At 48.7% G+C, this 15,346-nt stretch overlaps 6 protein-coding genes across 6 annotated transcripts; 1 reads left to right on the top strand and 5 right to left on the bottom strand.

Annotated features, from left to right (window-relative positions):
* Window positions 1-141: 141 nt before the first annotated feature.
* Window positions 142-1,702, bottom strand: ONS95_000393 (uncharacterized protein; the record flags this gene model as incomplete). The annotated part of the gene is made up of 2 exons (XM_058493543.1): window positions 142-693; window positions 740-1,702. The coding sequence occupies 2 exons, from the start codon at window positions 1,700-1,702 to the stop codon at window positions 142-144; spliced, it is 1,515 nt and encodes a 504-aa protein (XP_058363743.1).
* Window positions 1,703-2,327: 625 nt separating this feature from the next.
* Window positions 2,328-5,255, top strand: ONS95_000392 (uncharacterized protein; the record flags this gene model as incomplete). The annotated part of the gene is made up of 4 exons (XM_058493542.1): window positions 2,328-2,581; window positions 2,713-3,243; window positions 3,343-4,067; window positions 4,189-5,255. 4 exons carry the CDS (start codon window positions 2,328-2,330, stop codon window positions 5,253-5,255), a joined length of 2,577 nt encoding a protein of 858 aa, XP_058363742.1.
* Window positions 5,256-5,681: 426 nt separating this feature from the next.
* Window positions 5,682-7,154, bottom strand: ONS95_000391 (uncharacterized protein; the record flags this gene model as incomplete). Its single annotated transcript, XM_058493541.1, has 4 exons — window positions 5,682-5,750; window positions 5,804-6,400; window positions 6,450-6,683; window positions 6,732-7,154. 4 exons carry the CDS (start codon window positions 7,152-7,154, stop codon window positions 5,682-5,684), a joined length of 1,323 nt encoding a protein of 440 aa, XP_058363741.1.
* A 2,593-nt stretch (window positions 7,155-9,747) lies between these two features.
* Window positions 9,748-10,770, bottom strand: ONS95_000390 (uncharacterized protein; the record flags this gene model as incomplete). Its single annotated transcript, XM_058493540.1, has 2 exons — window positions 9,748-10,559; window positions 10,644-10,770. 2 exons carry the CDS (start codon window positions 10,768-10,770, stop codon window positions 9,748-9,750), a joined length of 939 nt encoding a protein of 312 aa, XP_058363740.1.
* Window positions 10,771-11,363: 593 nt separating this feature from the next.
* ONS95_000389 (uncharacterized protein) lies at window positions 11,364-12,559 on the bottom strand. Its single transcript, XM_058493539.1, has 2 exons — window positions 12,307-12,559; window positions 11,364-12,222 (listed from the first exon to the last, which is right to left on the bottom strand). Exons 1-2 carry the CDS (start codon window positions 12,482-12,484, stop codon window positions 11,438-11,440), a joined length of 963 nt encoding a protein of 320 aa, XP_058363739.1. The 5' UTR covers window positions 12,485-12,559; the 3' UTR covers window positions 11,364-11,437.
* Window positions 12,560-13,303: 744 nt separating this feature from the next.
* On the bottom strand, window positions 13,304-14,676 carry RNY1_1 (ribonuclease T2-like; the record flags this gene model as incomplete). Its single annotated transcript, XM_058493538.1, has 5 exons — window positions 13,304-13,438; window positions 13,495-14,010; window positions 14,064-14,310; window positions 14,360-14,441; window positions 14,490-14,676. 5 exons carry the CDS (start codon window positions 14,674-14,676, stop codon window positions 13,304-13,306), a joined length of 1,167 nt encoding a protein of 388 aa, XP_058363738.1.
* Window positions 14,677-15,346: the final 670 nt, after the last annotated feature.

Below are 15,346 nucleotides of genomic sequence, written 5' to 3'. Positions count from 1 at the left end.
CTTCTTTCAAGAATAGTCCAGCTTCCTAAGATCCATGCACCACCATATCCCAGCCTTTATATGAGAGAAGACTTTAGAAGCCGCTAAATGCATAATATACATATATCCAAATTGAAGAAAGGGCACGCGGGGCGCTGGCAATTATCCAGATATGCTGAGAGCCTGATCCAGGAGCCCAATGCATTCCCGAAGAGCTTTGGCGCCAACGGAATTGCTCATCGCCATCTGCTCGCCATGAATAGCGAATACTTGCTCCATTAGGGACTTCAGAGCCGTCTGATCAATGACATTCCCGACCTTGTTCATGATGTCTGTAATAGAAATGTGCGTGTCAATACCGCCATGCTGCTCTCTCAGTGCCGTAGCTTGTCCCTCAAGGAGGCTTGCAATGCCTTCAAGCGATTCTTTCAGCCCCGAGATGAATTGTATCATAGATTTCTCCTCGTGGAAGACTTCCGACGCTGTCCGACAAGTGTCAACCCGATTAATAATCTTCAAATCACGCAGAACCTCTGTGACCAAGGCGTCCAGACCGTCGTTTGTCATTCCTGGAAGAGCACGAACTCTGCACAGGTCCAAGAAGCGGGCAAAATCTTGATATTGGAGTAGCCCCCCAGTTTTTGTGCGACGGAGTGCTCTCTGTAAATCCATGACCTGATCCTTGTCAAACATTGTCAGGTGGGGATATGACAGCTGCCATTCGTTAGCTCAAGAACGCTGCCACAGAAAATAGACTGACCTTCATAGAGTCAACAGCATCTTGAGCCTCCTTTTCGTTCATGTCTGCTTCGAAATCGTAGAACGCTACCACGCCTCGGTCCGTGGGCTTCATATTGAGGTCAGGCATGATGCTCTCGACAGTGGACTGCAGAGCTTTGTACGAGTCAGGGGTTTTGGTCAATGACCATAATGAGAACTGCATATTGATTATGTTTGCAGCATTCTTCTTTCTGCTGACCTGCAACTCATTCGACGTCGTCTGACCGTCCTTGGTGATTGAAGTGATAGCACGCTTGGCTGGCGTCTTGTCCTTCGCTGCAAGTAGCCTACAAGCTTCACCTAACTTTGTTTTCCTATCCTTTGCTTGAGCGACTTCTCCCACCTCGTCCCATATTTCTTGTAGGAAAAAGATAGAGTCCACGGTTATAACTCGCAAGTCGCACAACTCGTGCATTTGATGACATGCAACGTAATACTTGATGCCCCGACTTTCGATGGATTCCGTTGTTTGAACCAAGGCTCTGAGGATATTCTTCTCTGCTGGTAGGGCGCCTCTTAATTTTCTACCCTGGTCTCTTTCCTTATCTTTTGGTCTCCTTGACCCAACAGTCGAGTACTTCTTGGGATCTTCCGCCAGAACCAAACCAACGACGAGGAATTCCTTGGTCTGGGGTCTTCCTTCCAGCTCTGCAGACGTCGGAATGAATGGAATCTCAGTGGTAGCAAGGTCTAGCTTCGGATCGTACGACTTGCTCGATTTCCCGGCCTTTGAGGATCCCAACCGTACGTAAATTTTGCTGCAAATTGGTCTCCCGGTAATACCCACAACAATCATGTCTAAGCTTATGTTTTTCGCAATGTCTTTGGATCCGTCTACGATGACCCTGAGTGGCCCATCCTGATCCTCAGTCTGACGCTGTCCGACGCTTTCAGGTTCACCGGAGGGCGCTGCGATTGGCGGACTGGTTGATGTCGAAGCCATGCTGAGAGTCTGTTGGGAGAGAGTTTGATGCGTTGAACTTCGTGGAGAAGGAAGAAACCAAAGCTGATCTCTTGAGCTGAACCAAGTTGTTGTTCGATTCAGCTGTGCTGACTTGAAGGCGACTCTTGGAGGCCCGTTGTTAACAATGTAGTGCAATAAATCGAGGCGGGAAAGATCCTGCAGAGAGTCGAGCTGAGGATGTAACAATCGCGAATTTTTGTTGTAGTAATGATGAAGGCTTTGTAAAGCAATTTGAAGTGCGAAAGGAGGTGTGTTGTGGGGAATTCATTTCAAGTTGAGGTGAATCTGGAGCGAGCCTTGCTATTCACTCCTTCTGTCTTGGGAAAGCGCGCAACAAGAATCGTTGCGAGAAAGGAAGCAGCGGCTTCAGAGGATGACATTTATTCCCGCCCTCTCATTTTTCTCTTTTTCCCTTCTTCTCTTCTTCTCATTTTCTTCCTCTTCAACAGAACCTCCCCCTCCTCCGCAGCTCAGCCTGCTTTATGTCCCTCTTTGTCTAAGTACTTGTAGCATCAAATCACACCCTCAGACGCTGTCAGACGCTGTCAGACGCTGTCAGACCTACTACGAAGCCGCCTCTACCTTTCACTGCGTCTCCTCTACCATGGATGACCATCGTAATGGAGATGAGGATTTCAATAGCTCCGACATGGAGTTCGAGGAGCGACCGAACCCCTTCTGGGCCGCCGGTCTCGAGAGCATCGAAGCCATCATGGATCAAGCCCTGGAGGATAGAGTCAGCTCTAAGAAGATGTCCAAGACTTTAACTCACGCAGAAGGTTCGCCCAAGACAGAGTACATCACAGCGCTCTGGATGAACCGCTTCAAGGCTTTCCGAACACACACGCTCAAAAAGAAGTGAGTGTAGATTCATACCATCCAGCTCCTACCTTTTTGTTTCCTCTACCTCCACTCTCTTCAGTCATTCTTCCATCATCCTTCACTCGTTCTAAATTTTCAGTCCCCATTAAGCTGACCTCTGCGAATAGAGCTGAAGAAACACCGATTGGAGCTGAAATTGAAAGATTCCTTGCATCCATGATCACCAAGGTCAAGCCTGTTGGTAATGAAGTTCCCAGCCTATCTTGGATCAGAATGGGCTTCCGCCGTATCCTTATGGGCTTGCTTTTCCAGTACTCCAAGTTTACCCTCTCGGCTCATGAGCGAGTCCGAATCAAGTCCGCCTTCGAACAATTCTTGAAGGACGGCTTGATCACGCGAAAACCAAGCAGAGAGGCCCAATGGGTTGGTGCTTTTCTGGTGAGTCGACTAGTTGGCGCATTACTTCAGCAAGCCCTTGCTGAAGGAACTACCAATTGGGACAAGACCATACAAAAGGCTTTGTCCATGGTATTGATCGCAGCCCTTTCATGTCGCTGCGGAGACATCATGAAAACTCAGTCAGAAACCCACGAGCTGCCCTTTTTGTGCTACGATGACATTACCATCAAGCTGGTGGGTGGGCACGGCTTGGAGAACTTGGTTGCTACAGTGGTCATTCGCAATGAAAAGACGAAGAAGTTAGTGTGCCCCCTCATCCCCGTTCAATATAATCAGACCGCGTCTGACCAAGTGAGCGACTTTCAATTAGAGACTGACATTTGTGGTGTATGTGCCAGGTTCAATCCGCGAAAGAATCGAAAAGTACTTTTGCGCGTCCTCTCTGAGCGGCAACACAATTTTCTGTGCCCCATCAAGATGGTGCTCGTCAATGCGATGAGGCTCGGCGCTGTTCAAGGAACTATTGAACAGATTCTTGCCCGCACTGCTGCTCGAAATGACAAGACTATACAATGGGCAACTGGAAGGGGCCGCAGTCCGGTACTGTGTGGTTTCGAAACCGCCGCACATCTTGTGATCATCGACAAGCCTGCCATGGTCGACCAAGTGCGCGACACAGTGGCTCGAGCAGGTTTGCTCGCAGGAATACTGAAGCCCATAGTCCCACACGACATGCGAAGAGGAGCTGCGAAGGACACTGCAAACCTCCCAATTGACCCTACAGCACCAACAGGTCTCGCCAGCGACGTCGTTGCTGCAGAGCTGGGCCAGACAAACATCACTTTGCAGAGGGGCGTAACCCGCGACTACGTAGGCGCTGCCACGGTCAACAACTGGTCTCGAAGAGTCAGTGCCAACATTCAGGATCCATTTGGGACGGAGGTAACAGACAATTTGTACAAAAAGCAAAGAATCACTCGCGTTGAGTGGCTGAAGAAGTACAACGAAGCTGGTGTGGACCCAAATGATCGCAAGGCAACGAGACAACTGAGAGACAGTTTTCACAACCACCTCGAGAATCAATGGAGATCAGGTGGAGGAGAAGGACCAAGTTCTAGGCCAGGTAAGAGAATATTCCTTCTCCTGTCAGACGGCGTCGGTCGTTCTCCTTCCCTGCTCCACCGGCCTCGCAAATATCAAGCACGCAAGTGGCAGAACTAGCAGCTCTAACGATTTCTTCTCAGCTCTTCTCCCGCAGTCGGCAACGGACGTTAACAGCAAAGCCAACATGCGAAAGCGCCCCAAGCCAACAAATGAGCCAAAGGCACTTTCGGAGAGTAGCATGCAAAGCATTGACACCCCTGCTCACTTTCTCGGTCCAATCACTGCAACCGAAAATCTCCATGCTGCGGGTGACGATGAAGATGAGGCAGACTTCCAGTCTCGTCTCGATCCTCGACTTCGATCTGCCGCACAAAACATCACTCAACTCGTTGGAGGAGATGTGGAGGGAGAAGAAGTGTCGAATGAAGAGATGGAGGAGATTGTTTTCGATGCATTGGATGCTCCTCTTCAGACGCCGTCTGTTCTCGTGGTACCCGGAATGGATTTTGTATCCTTTCTCTCTCGAATCAATGTGGTTGCGAACAAGAGAATTGCTTCGACCAAATCAAAGGCTATCCCGAATACTTTCCGTGGGAATGGAAAGGATGAGCCAGTTTTGTTCCAGTATCGCTGCCAGAAAAACATGGGATGCGAATACACTTCGGATAATTCTTATGCTCTTCTTGTTCATGAAATCAGATGCACAGTCGAGAGAATCGCTAAAGTCAGCATTGAGAAGACTTTCATCTGTCCTGTTGAAGGATGTACCAGCAGTTTCGACAATGCCATAGCATTGAAGATGCACGATGACAATACGCATCGCTGGGTACCACGAGCTTGCAAGAACAAAGACTGCGATGCAGCCGTTTTGTATGATTCCTACAATGCTTGGACGAAGCACCGGAAAGAGGCACATCCCTCGTGGACTCCTAAGGGCTGCCCAGTGGAAGATTGTCTCTCCTCTGTTCAGTTCAAGACGGCACAAGCACTCAAAACGCATCTCCAAGTCAGCCATCAAATCACCGACAAAGATGTGCTGAAAAGCCATACGTATGTGAGAACACGAAGCTACGTTCCACAGAGCTGTTCATTCCCCAGCTGCCAACATCCTACACAGTTCAAGGAAAAAAAGGCATACATTGCCCACCTGAAGAAAGTCCATGAAGTGGAAAAGGAGGATGCCTCGCCTTATCTCACACTCGAGTAATATGACATTATACAACTGTATGCTCTCTTACCATTATCTTCAAGGTACGCAAGGGGAAGAGCGAAGGAAAGGAAGAAGGGGTTTGTTAATGAAAACAAAGTTACCTTATTTGGGCTTTTGCATGTATTTTATTGCTAGTTCTCTGGTTCGGATGGTCAGACGGCGTCTGACTCTGTGGCCATGATGGATGGAAGACGTGGATTTCGCTTGCTACAAATATGTACCTACTGGCAAATATTAACTCTACTGGTCATTTGCAATAATGAATACGTTGCATTATGAAAGCTTACTACGGAGAAAGCACTAATGGAAATTTTGTACAGGTGGTCAAAATCAACTAGACCTTCGTAACCCTTTTGTTTCCCCCAACCCAGAAATAATTTGAACATCCTCCTCCTCCCAATGCTAATCCCATAGCTTGCAACATTATTTCGGGCCCACATCGTCAGGATACACCAGAAACGCAAGAGCAATTATGACGTAAAGTCCCAGAAGCTACAAAAGGTCAACACTGCCGGTCTCTTGCAAGTACGTTAGAACAAACTTACCATGCTGCCTTCGAGCCAATTTGATTTCCCATCATTAATTACATAGGTTACGACGAGAACACTCAAGAAGAATACGACGGTCTCGAAGAGCTCGAAGTGAAGTGTCATGGGGACGTCGATAGCCCATCCGAGAAGGACCAAAGCCGGGGTGACGAGAAGGGCAATCTGCATTGAGCTACCAATTGCAACCCCCATAGCCAAGTCCATCTTGTCCTTCAAGGCGACCACAATAGCTGTGACATGCTCGGCAGCATTTCCGACAATCGGAAGGAGAATGAGTCCAATGAAGGTCTTTGAAATGTGCGCGGTCTCGACGAGAGAGTCAATGGATCCGACAAGGTACTCGGCGCATACTGCTACCGCAATGGTGACGACCAAGAGAACACCTCCAGCTGCCCAAGGGCTCAATTGTGGCTCCTCCTCTTCTCCATCTTCATCCTCTGCGGCTGTCTCTGCGTCGAAGAGGTTGGCGTGTGTGCGAAGTTGGAAAAAGAGGTACATAACGTAAAGAATGAGGAGAATAATCGATGTGCCATGGGATAGGATAATGATGTTCTTGTCGGCATTCTCCTTAGAGTTCGTCATCGCAGCATACAACTATCGATTTGTTAGCCGACCTCTATGATAACTTGGCAGATGAACTCACTGTGGCTGGAATGATGAGAGAAGCAGCTGCAACTGTCATCAATGAGGACATTGTAGATGCGACGGTTGAGTTGAAGTCTTGCTCAATACCCTGTGCTGTTCCTGTCCTAGTATTGTGAATGCCACCTGCGAGAAAGCAACATCCAAGTACAAGGAGCATATTGGAGAGGATACTTCCCAGCATACTAGATTGAACAATTCGAATCTGCCCATCCTTCAATGCCACAATACTGACCTATACTTTGGTTAGCATATGGTGGATGTGTTGCTAGGCCATACATACGATCAGCTCAACTGCATTTCCAAATGTCGCATTCAAAAGACCACCCATTGTCTGACCGAGCTTCATGGATATCTCTTCAGTCGCAAACGAGAGGACGGCGGCGAGCGGTACGATGGCAAAGAAATTGAGAATGAAAACAGTCGTGGGATTCCAGCCCATTGCGCCAGCAACTATACCCAACGGTACGAAGACCAGGAGGATATTAACGTAGTTGCTGTACAATGTCACTTTAGTAGCTTGCACTACTTGTGCAGGAATCCTCACGAACTGGTTCTCACTCTCCAATCCCGCCGTATGGTTCTTGTGCGCAAAGAACTCGAAGAAGGCCGTCAAAGAGCTCTTTCTGCGATTGGCGTCGCCATTCTCTCGTCCGCTCACCAGACCCGTGGTCTCTGTCGCCGTACCGTTCGGTGGGTTCGTCATGTCGGTGTTTGTGCGTCTATTAAAACCTCCAGACTTCGCGCGCTGCAGTTCTTTGCGGAATGTCGATGATGCTGTATATCATTGAAACACAACGTTCGAAGTCAGCCCAAGATTCTGTCCTGTCAAAGAAAGTTTTTCTGTGTGTGTCTTGGCCAATGGGCGGTGCTGGTGCAGTCTGCTTCTTGGTTCCTGTTTTTGGAGCGAACAATGACGAAAGGAATGTCGAGTGGCGGGATGGTCAATGTTTAATATAGTGTCGCCGGCATCAAGCTCTTGCGACGGATCTGACTGCACTGCAGATTATACCAGATGTTTTCTTCTCGTGAGGGGTATGAATCGAAGCAAGACGAAGCTGGGGGGAAGTGCCAGCGTATTGTATGAGATGGAGTAAATGGTGCAGGCGCAGGTGCAGTGCAGTGTAGTGTAGTGCAGTGTGGAAGAGAGGTACTGGCGGGAAAAAGAGCTTGGCCTTGTCGTGGCGGGCTAGGCGCAATTTGACCTGCCAAGGGCAATAGAGAACGTGCGATGGCCGGGTGATTGGGCTATGGAGGAGTCGGAGGGGACGGACAAGGGAAGGGGGAGCAACTTACACACCATCTTGGCGGCTCAGAAGTGGGCTCTAGGTTTGACTCGTTGCGAATGGAAGTGCTGTCGTTCGTCGTTCGTCGTGGGTGCGTGGGCACTGGGTGGGTGCCGTTGTTGTGGTGCTGCGGTGGGGAGGGGAGGTTGAGAGGTTGAATCTGATCCGGCAACCTGACGATATGAGCTGCTGCGCCTCCTTTGATAAGTGGAGTTGAGTGGGAGTGGCAGAAAATGGTCCAACCTACTGAGGGAGCGCACGACTCGGGAAGATCAAACAGGGAGTCAATTGAAACAATCGGGCCAAAAAGATCAAGAAGTAGGGAAGCGTAGGGCGTACAAGATCAAAGCTGTGTGACGGGGATGGTGAAGATGAGAGGTGAGAGATGAGATGAGATGAGATGAGATGAGAGATGTGGTGAGGACGACGAAGAGCGAATTCGGCTAGAACAGGGAAGGCGGTATGGAGTCTGGCAGAGCGATGGATGAGCTACCTTATGTTGACAATTGCCCTGACAGTAGGTAGGCGCGATGGGTCTGCTTCGGTTTGGCGGGGAGGAGTTTCTTCTTTGGTGATGGCGTTCGGTATGGATTCATACCCTCCGTATGAAATGATAAAGTTCTAAAGTCGCTTGCTTGACTTGTTGCTTAGGCGGGAGCAATTCAACCTGTCATACCAACAGTGATTGAAGGGCAATCAAGATTGAAAATGGCTGGCGTCGGTAAAGGGATACCACTGTTACTGTCGCATGCCAGACCGCTGTTACAACAGAACCAGAAATCAAGGACAGCAAGCAGTTTAGTACAGTGTGATGTGAAAAGTCAGAGGACTGGAGTGAGATATAGGAAGTTCAAGGTTCTGGTTCTGGTTCAGCTTTGCAGGCATGCCGTCAACACCAGAATTACCTTGATTTCAGCTCTTACTGCACGGGTAGCTCCAGGAGTTCTGTCTATGTTTCATGCTCTTCACCGGAGCTTACTGTCCAACAGTTACGACACCTGCATCTCATTCCTCAAGTAAATTTTGGTGAAACGTAGGGATGATCCGGGGGTTGCTATGAGCTTATCCTATTGTACAGTAACGCAGAATACCCATCTTCAATTCCTTCCTAATTAGTGTAGGAGCTCTCGACAACTCCTCATGTCCAAATAATGCCATCTCCAAGATGTACCTGAGCCATCAATGACAAGCTTCAAAGGCCACCCTGTCAAAACTCCCAGAAGCTATGGCCAACAAACACCTTCACCTGCATGCCCTCACTTCCCTGCACACTGGCATCCGGCATCCCGCTGACGTATCACCCCCGCGCTGCAGCTCAGTCCCAGTGCCAATCCTGCACAGCCACTCTTGGCCGACCACATATTGCAGTAGCGCCGACGAACCGGGGAGCTTAACCGTAGACGAACATCACGATTCAAGAACAAGAAGATCGGAAATCTGGACAAACACACACAGCCGAGATGCCCAGTTGTCGGTTCAATATGTAGGCGAGCCCTTCCTTTCAGATTAAAAGCTTCGAGACCGATAGCGAGACGATCCGGCGGTTGGAGAGAGCTTGAGAGAAATCGGGAGGCTGGGAGAGCTTGGGAGGAAAGAAAATAATAATGTCCGAGGAGGTGGAGACGTCGGGATAGAGAGTGGATTGGAATTCGAACTGCCACAGCGATCAATGTGCCCGGCGAAATCCCAGTATTTAGCTTGGCGAGAGGTTCACACTCTCAAATGCCCCGATATTTGGCTTGGCATGAGAGGACATGTGAGCTGTGCTAACAACCAAGATAGAAATGACCTTGGCCTCGGCTATGAATGATTTCTTGAGTATCCAAACAAGCGCCAGGAGGAAAACGAATGTTGCAAATTGTGAAATCGCCGAGCGTCTTCGGGATTCGAGCAATACCAGATTGGGCAGTTGATGTGTCGACGTCAATAGGATATTAAGAAGGTATTCAGAATCATATTTCATAAAATCGTGAAGTCGTCGACCGTTCCGAGCAGTCTCAGAACCGAAAAGTCTCAAATCCCCAAAGCATCATATTTACCCTTCGCCGCCTTCAGGACAGCCATTGAAGGGTACTTCTTCACTTTCGCCTGTGCCTTCAACCACTCCTCCTCCTTCGCCTTCCTCCTTTTCGCATCTTCCTCTCTCCTCACTATCTCCCTTCTCTCAGCATCCTTCCTCTTCTTCTCCTTTTCCGCATCCGCCCTCCCACCCTTCCCCTTCCGAGCGCGCCGCAATTCCTTCTCTCTCGCCATCCTACACCTCTCCTCTTCCTCCTTGCTAACAACCCACGACTTGCTCAGCACATCCCTCTTGAAAGTCATCACTTCGTTCCAACACCGCACTTCTTGATCCGTACACCGCAGCACCTCGATCTTGATGACCTCGAGTTGTATCGCATCCCACCAACTGCCAACTTTTCCCTTGATCTTCACCACAGTGCCAACATCGACTTGATCCCAAGGGACAGCAGGACTTTGGACAGAGGGGACAACCTTTCCACTTTCTTTCCCCTTCGAAGCCGCTGTTTTTTCCTTTTCCTTTTCATTATCCACTCCTCTAACTCTGTTTTTATTGTCCGCATGTTTGGAATCGTGTGTTGTCTGCACAGCCATAAGCGACGCAATCTGATTCAAATGCGACGGCAGAGTTGGCGCATCAGTCGCTGGTGGTGGTGGAGGCGCAACAGCCGTACACTCGATACACATCCCACTGCTATCATCGACTGTAAAGACTTTCTTGCCCTTAAACTCATCAACCGCGACCACGACGCCTGTGATGCGCACCCATTTCACTGGGTGGTTGTCGAAATGGTAGAGTGCTCGTTCTAAACGCCGGAGATTATCAGCACGAGTCCACAATCCTCTCTCTGGCATAGAGGAAGCTTGATAGGAGCAGTGGACAGACATACCATCACAGAACATGCCCACAGTCCTCAACCTCTGCACATCCGTCGCCAGCAACGGACACCATTTTCCGATTGTCGGCGACAGGCTGTGGCAGTAATCCGGGTAAATATTGTTGGGAACGGATGTCATGGCATGATTGATATGGATGTCGAGCTATGTGCACAATTGCCGATGGAGGTTTGGATAGTGATATCGTTGTGGTGTATTGATGTTGTCGAGGTGACGCGACGAGATTCAACGCGTGAGATTTTGGTAAACGCAAGATCACGTGGACTGCCTGTTTTGGAATGGCCGGAGTCAAGTGTTGATGTACTCGTAACGAGCCTTCAATAACAGAATTACTGATTACAGTCTTGGCAGATTTGATGTCCTAGGTAGGCTCATCATTCTCTCAATGGCCTTGAGACCGCAGTTTCTAACAAGTTGACATTTGTCATGACCAGAGGTGAAAGGACCAATATTCCAACGAGGCCAGTCCTTCGAAACTGCAGGTTCTAACAAGTTGGCATTTGACATGACCAGAGGGCAAAGGACCAATATTCTTGCAACGGTCTCGTGTGGATGATTGGTTCGAATAAGACCCATTAGTGGGTGAGCTTGGTTTCTTGCCATATCCATAGTAATGGATTCTTGTATTTAACTTGTTGCCGTGTACACATGTTCTGAATGTGTAATTGCAACTTTGGATTGGACGCCACAAATATAGAATCGTAAATTCATTATCACCTATCCTATACATACAAACGCCTACCTTGCCCATCCTGACTCCCGGTATGCAACCCAAAAGCGTTTTTATTTAACGCTTCGCACGCTTGCTTTTCCGACCTTCATTCTCTGCCTTTCCAGTCTTCAACTTCTTCGCCGCTGCCTGGAAAGCCTCCTCCGACGGTTCATCATCCTCATCCTCGCTTGGAACTCTCTTCTTTCCCTTCTTTCCCTTCGACTTCTTCTGCTTTTCCTGCGCCTTATACTTTGCCTCTAGATTATCCAGAAACGAGCTTCCAGCATTGACCTGTCTACTCTGAATCAACGCCGCCAAATCTCCCAAGCCATCTTTCTTCGCCTTCTTCTTACCCTCAATCTTCTTCGCCTCAACATCTGCCTCTTTAGCTTCCTTCTCAGCCTCAAGTCTCGCCCGCTTCATCCGCTTCTGTTTATCATTCTCGCTCTCCTCTGTGTAGATCTTGAACCCCCTAACATCACCACTTGCAATCGCGGCATCGATATAGGCTCTGAACCGGTCCTCGTCCTCCAAAGGATCACTCAGCATGACAGACTCGTAGATAATTCTCCATGAACCTCTAGACTTCTCATATGCTTTGACCACGTCATCCCTCTCCTCATCCGAGTTCTTGTATGATTTTGCAAAGCGCTCGATTGCATCCTCAGTGACTACATCGCGGAATTGCTCAGAGTAGAACTCCGACCAGCTGAAATCGCCGTCGGCGTCCACAGATTCGGAAGTGGAACCGGTCGTATCATAGCGCTTTCTGCGGATGGGATCAGAGAGGACGGCGTATGCGAAGGCGACTTCTTGGAATTTGGTGTGTGCTTCATCTTTGAGGTGAGGTGCTGCCTTGTCTGTTGGGCGAGTTAGCAATGTCGTGTATGATTATGGGACGTGTAAATCTTTAGATAGTCCATATCATTCTTATGCGAGCGTACCTGGGTGATGCTTCAAGGCTGCTTTGCGATATGCAGACTTGATCTCGTCGCCTGTGGCGCTTTTTTCGATGCCCAACACGGTATAAGGCTCGATGGAAGGTGGATCGTCTGCGAGTACTTCCTCTTCCTCTTCCTCACTCTCCTCATTGATATCTTCGTTCTTGGATTTGCGCGGCATTTTCAACGTCGTGTGTTGATTTTGCGACAGTGGGATGTTGTTTGAAGAATATGAAGCTCGGCAGGTGTTGAGTCGAAATAGCCAGTGAGACGCGTTTTGCTTGGCGGGAGTCGCGTAAAGTGGCACCTGCCTTCTAGCTCACATCATCACCTTAACCACCTCTTCTCACAGCAATGGATTTTGATTTTCACATTCGGCAGCCATTTCGATATTTTGTGAAAAATTCGGACATCTAGAAGCCCAAGTTTTCGACAAATTTCACCATTTTAAATCACATTTTGCAGTCCGTTCTCCAGGAGGATTTCACCCTTTTTACGCTCGACTGGCAGATGTTAGCTGTTCTGAGTCTCTCATGAATAACTGAAAATCTCAGGTTGGGAAAGTTGCAACTAATAGTGATCTAGTCCTCCTATGTTCTTCAGTCTAGTATCAAGGAGATATCCCCATATGCCAGCCATCTCTCACTCACAGTTTACTAACCCCTTGTCTTATCGTTCCTCAGTACATTACACGATATTAAGTAAATGATATGTATCGAAGTAGAGCCACAATGACAGTGCCTTCGGTGGGCATATGAATTACTTGGGCTTCGTAACTCTGAAGGGTGTGGTGGGGCGTATTAGGCTGAGGGGCCGTGATGCATCAGTGGTTATCATTTAAGTTTGCAATATGTGATATTTTGAGACATTCTGTATTGTGGTTTGTGAAAGTTCTCTATTGGCTCTTACTATCCTTTGCCTTCTTTGAACTTCATTCTTCTTATGCCAGCTCGTACTCGGTTTCGTTCCGCTTCTTACTTCTCGCATTTTTTTTTGGAGCCTATGCACTGGCCCATTGGAATGTCACACTTACAGCCTTCGATGTAGTGTACACAGTTTGTTGTGTAGAGCCCGAGGGTACAGCTGCAGCATAGAATGTAGTTGCTCCGTTGTACGCCAACTTTCCACCATTCGCCTATTTCCTCGTCAATAAAATTCTCGTCATCAAATTTCCCTATTCCAATTACTTACTGTAAATACCGTTGCAGTAACACCTGAAGCGCAGGTAAAAGTCGAAGACACAATACCACAGTTCCCCTTCGAAGACTTCAAAGTGAACCCAGAGCCTGAGGCGGTAGCAGTGATGGTAGCACAGGTACCGCTAGCATACCATGTTCCAGCGCTAATGATACATCCCTTTGCAGTGCCTCCGGTAACGGCATTCAGGTATCCTGTGCCAGAAAATGAACCTCCAGTCGGGGTAGATCCAGAGCCTGTCGTGGTTGGCGTGCCGGATCCAGATCCTTTTGGGAGATATTTGATGCCTGTTGAGGGACATGAACCAGTTTGGCCAACTGGAGCGGCGGGTACGAATGTGCCGGTCTGGACGGAGCCACGAACGTCATAAGAGTACCAGATCTCATCGAGAGCACCAGACGAGCATTGGATGGTTACGGTATAGCCGAATCCGGCTTTCAGCGCGGCTTGAATTGCGGCCGAGGTGTAGGTTGCTGTGGTTGATGGGACGATATTTGCATTCTTGAGGAACTGGAAAGAGTCAGTTGCGTTGTGGAATATCAAAGAACCTGAGAGCAACACACTGTGTAGCTGTCAAGCGTCTTGAAGAGATCGACTGCTTTCTGGAAGTAGTCTGCGACTTCTTGCTTGGAAGTGTAGCCTGTGTAGCAACTAGGCTCAAGTGTACTGATGCAGGTGCCATGTTTCCCCCACTCGTGCTCCCAAAAGGATTCATCGTCTCCCTGATAATCCTTCCAGTAAGTTTGCATGTACGAGAGGAGATCAGTCTTGCCAAAGCTTTGGAGGATGCCGGTGATGTCTGTATATTCTCTGTGTTGACATGAGCATAGAATAAGAATAGATCGTCACTGAAACATACCGACTAGAGTCACAGTTGGCATCAAAAGTCCCATCACAGTGGTCTGGCCATAGTCCATGAACTGTCCAGCTGGTTGTAGGTCCTTAACAGCATGAGCATAGAACACTAAGACGTTGGATCGGGTATTTACCGGTAACTGGATTTGTGTCCCAGAATTGAGTCTGAACCATTTGACCTCCAGGCGAATTGAAGCAGCACAAATCAGTAGAAGTCGAAGTTCCACAGCTCAGTTGCGGATTGGTACAGGTCTTCGGAGTCCCCAACGCTAACACTGCTGGCAGGGCTAGCAGAACCACAACCCGAATAGACATTGTCATGATGATTGTGAAATAGCAAGAAACAATTTCAAGGTACTTCTAGCCAGGAAATAAAAGGGACCGAAGCCATACTTAAGCTCATCTCACCCGTCCCTTGTTCTCCGATCATCAAAAAGCTTGGTGTAGATAAGCAGCGATCCGTTCCCTCGTGCACGACTTCGTTGGCAATCAGCTCTTCCAAACTTCCAAAGACAGAAGGCGAATAATTCACGACGGCGGGACTTGTAAGCCACTCGGCCCTTCGATTGGCTTATGGTGGGATTAAGGGACAGATCCAGAAGAGGCTAAGAAGATGCTGAATCCCTGACCTTGATCGGCAGTCGAATGGCAGACGAGTATCCAACAACGATCTCCAGGAACTCCCGCCCGGAGTTGCGAGACAGAGGACCAGGCATCCGATTTGATATTGTGCATCCTCACGGTTTCTAGCATGCACATCAAGTGCAATTCGTACGTGCCTTCTGTATCAGGTTGGTGGCCTTGAAGCACCTTCTACTTCTGGGCGATCATCCGTTAAAGAGAGTTTGGTGTGGACGCCCAAACGGGTCCTTTTTGAAGGCATCGTCGCAATTCGCCGTCGGCCTCTATCACGACGTATGTGGAGTCGAGGATACAACGACATAATCGTGTCGGCCGAAGAAATAGAGATATAAGATCGATTCGTAAATGA

The sequence above is a fragment of the Cadophora gregata genome (genome assembly GCF_030347475.1).
Source record: "Cadophora gregata isolate MNR1 chromosome Unknown scaffold_1, whole genome shotgun sequence".
Classification (NCBI taxonomy): domain Eukaryota; kingdom Fungi; phylum Ascomycota; class Leotiomycetes; order Helotiales; family Ploettnerulaceae; genus Cadophora; species Cadophora gregata.
This window is presented reverse-complemented; position numbering and strand designations above follow the sequence as displayed.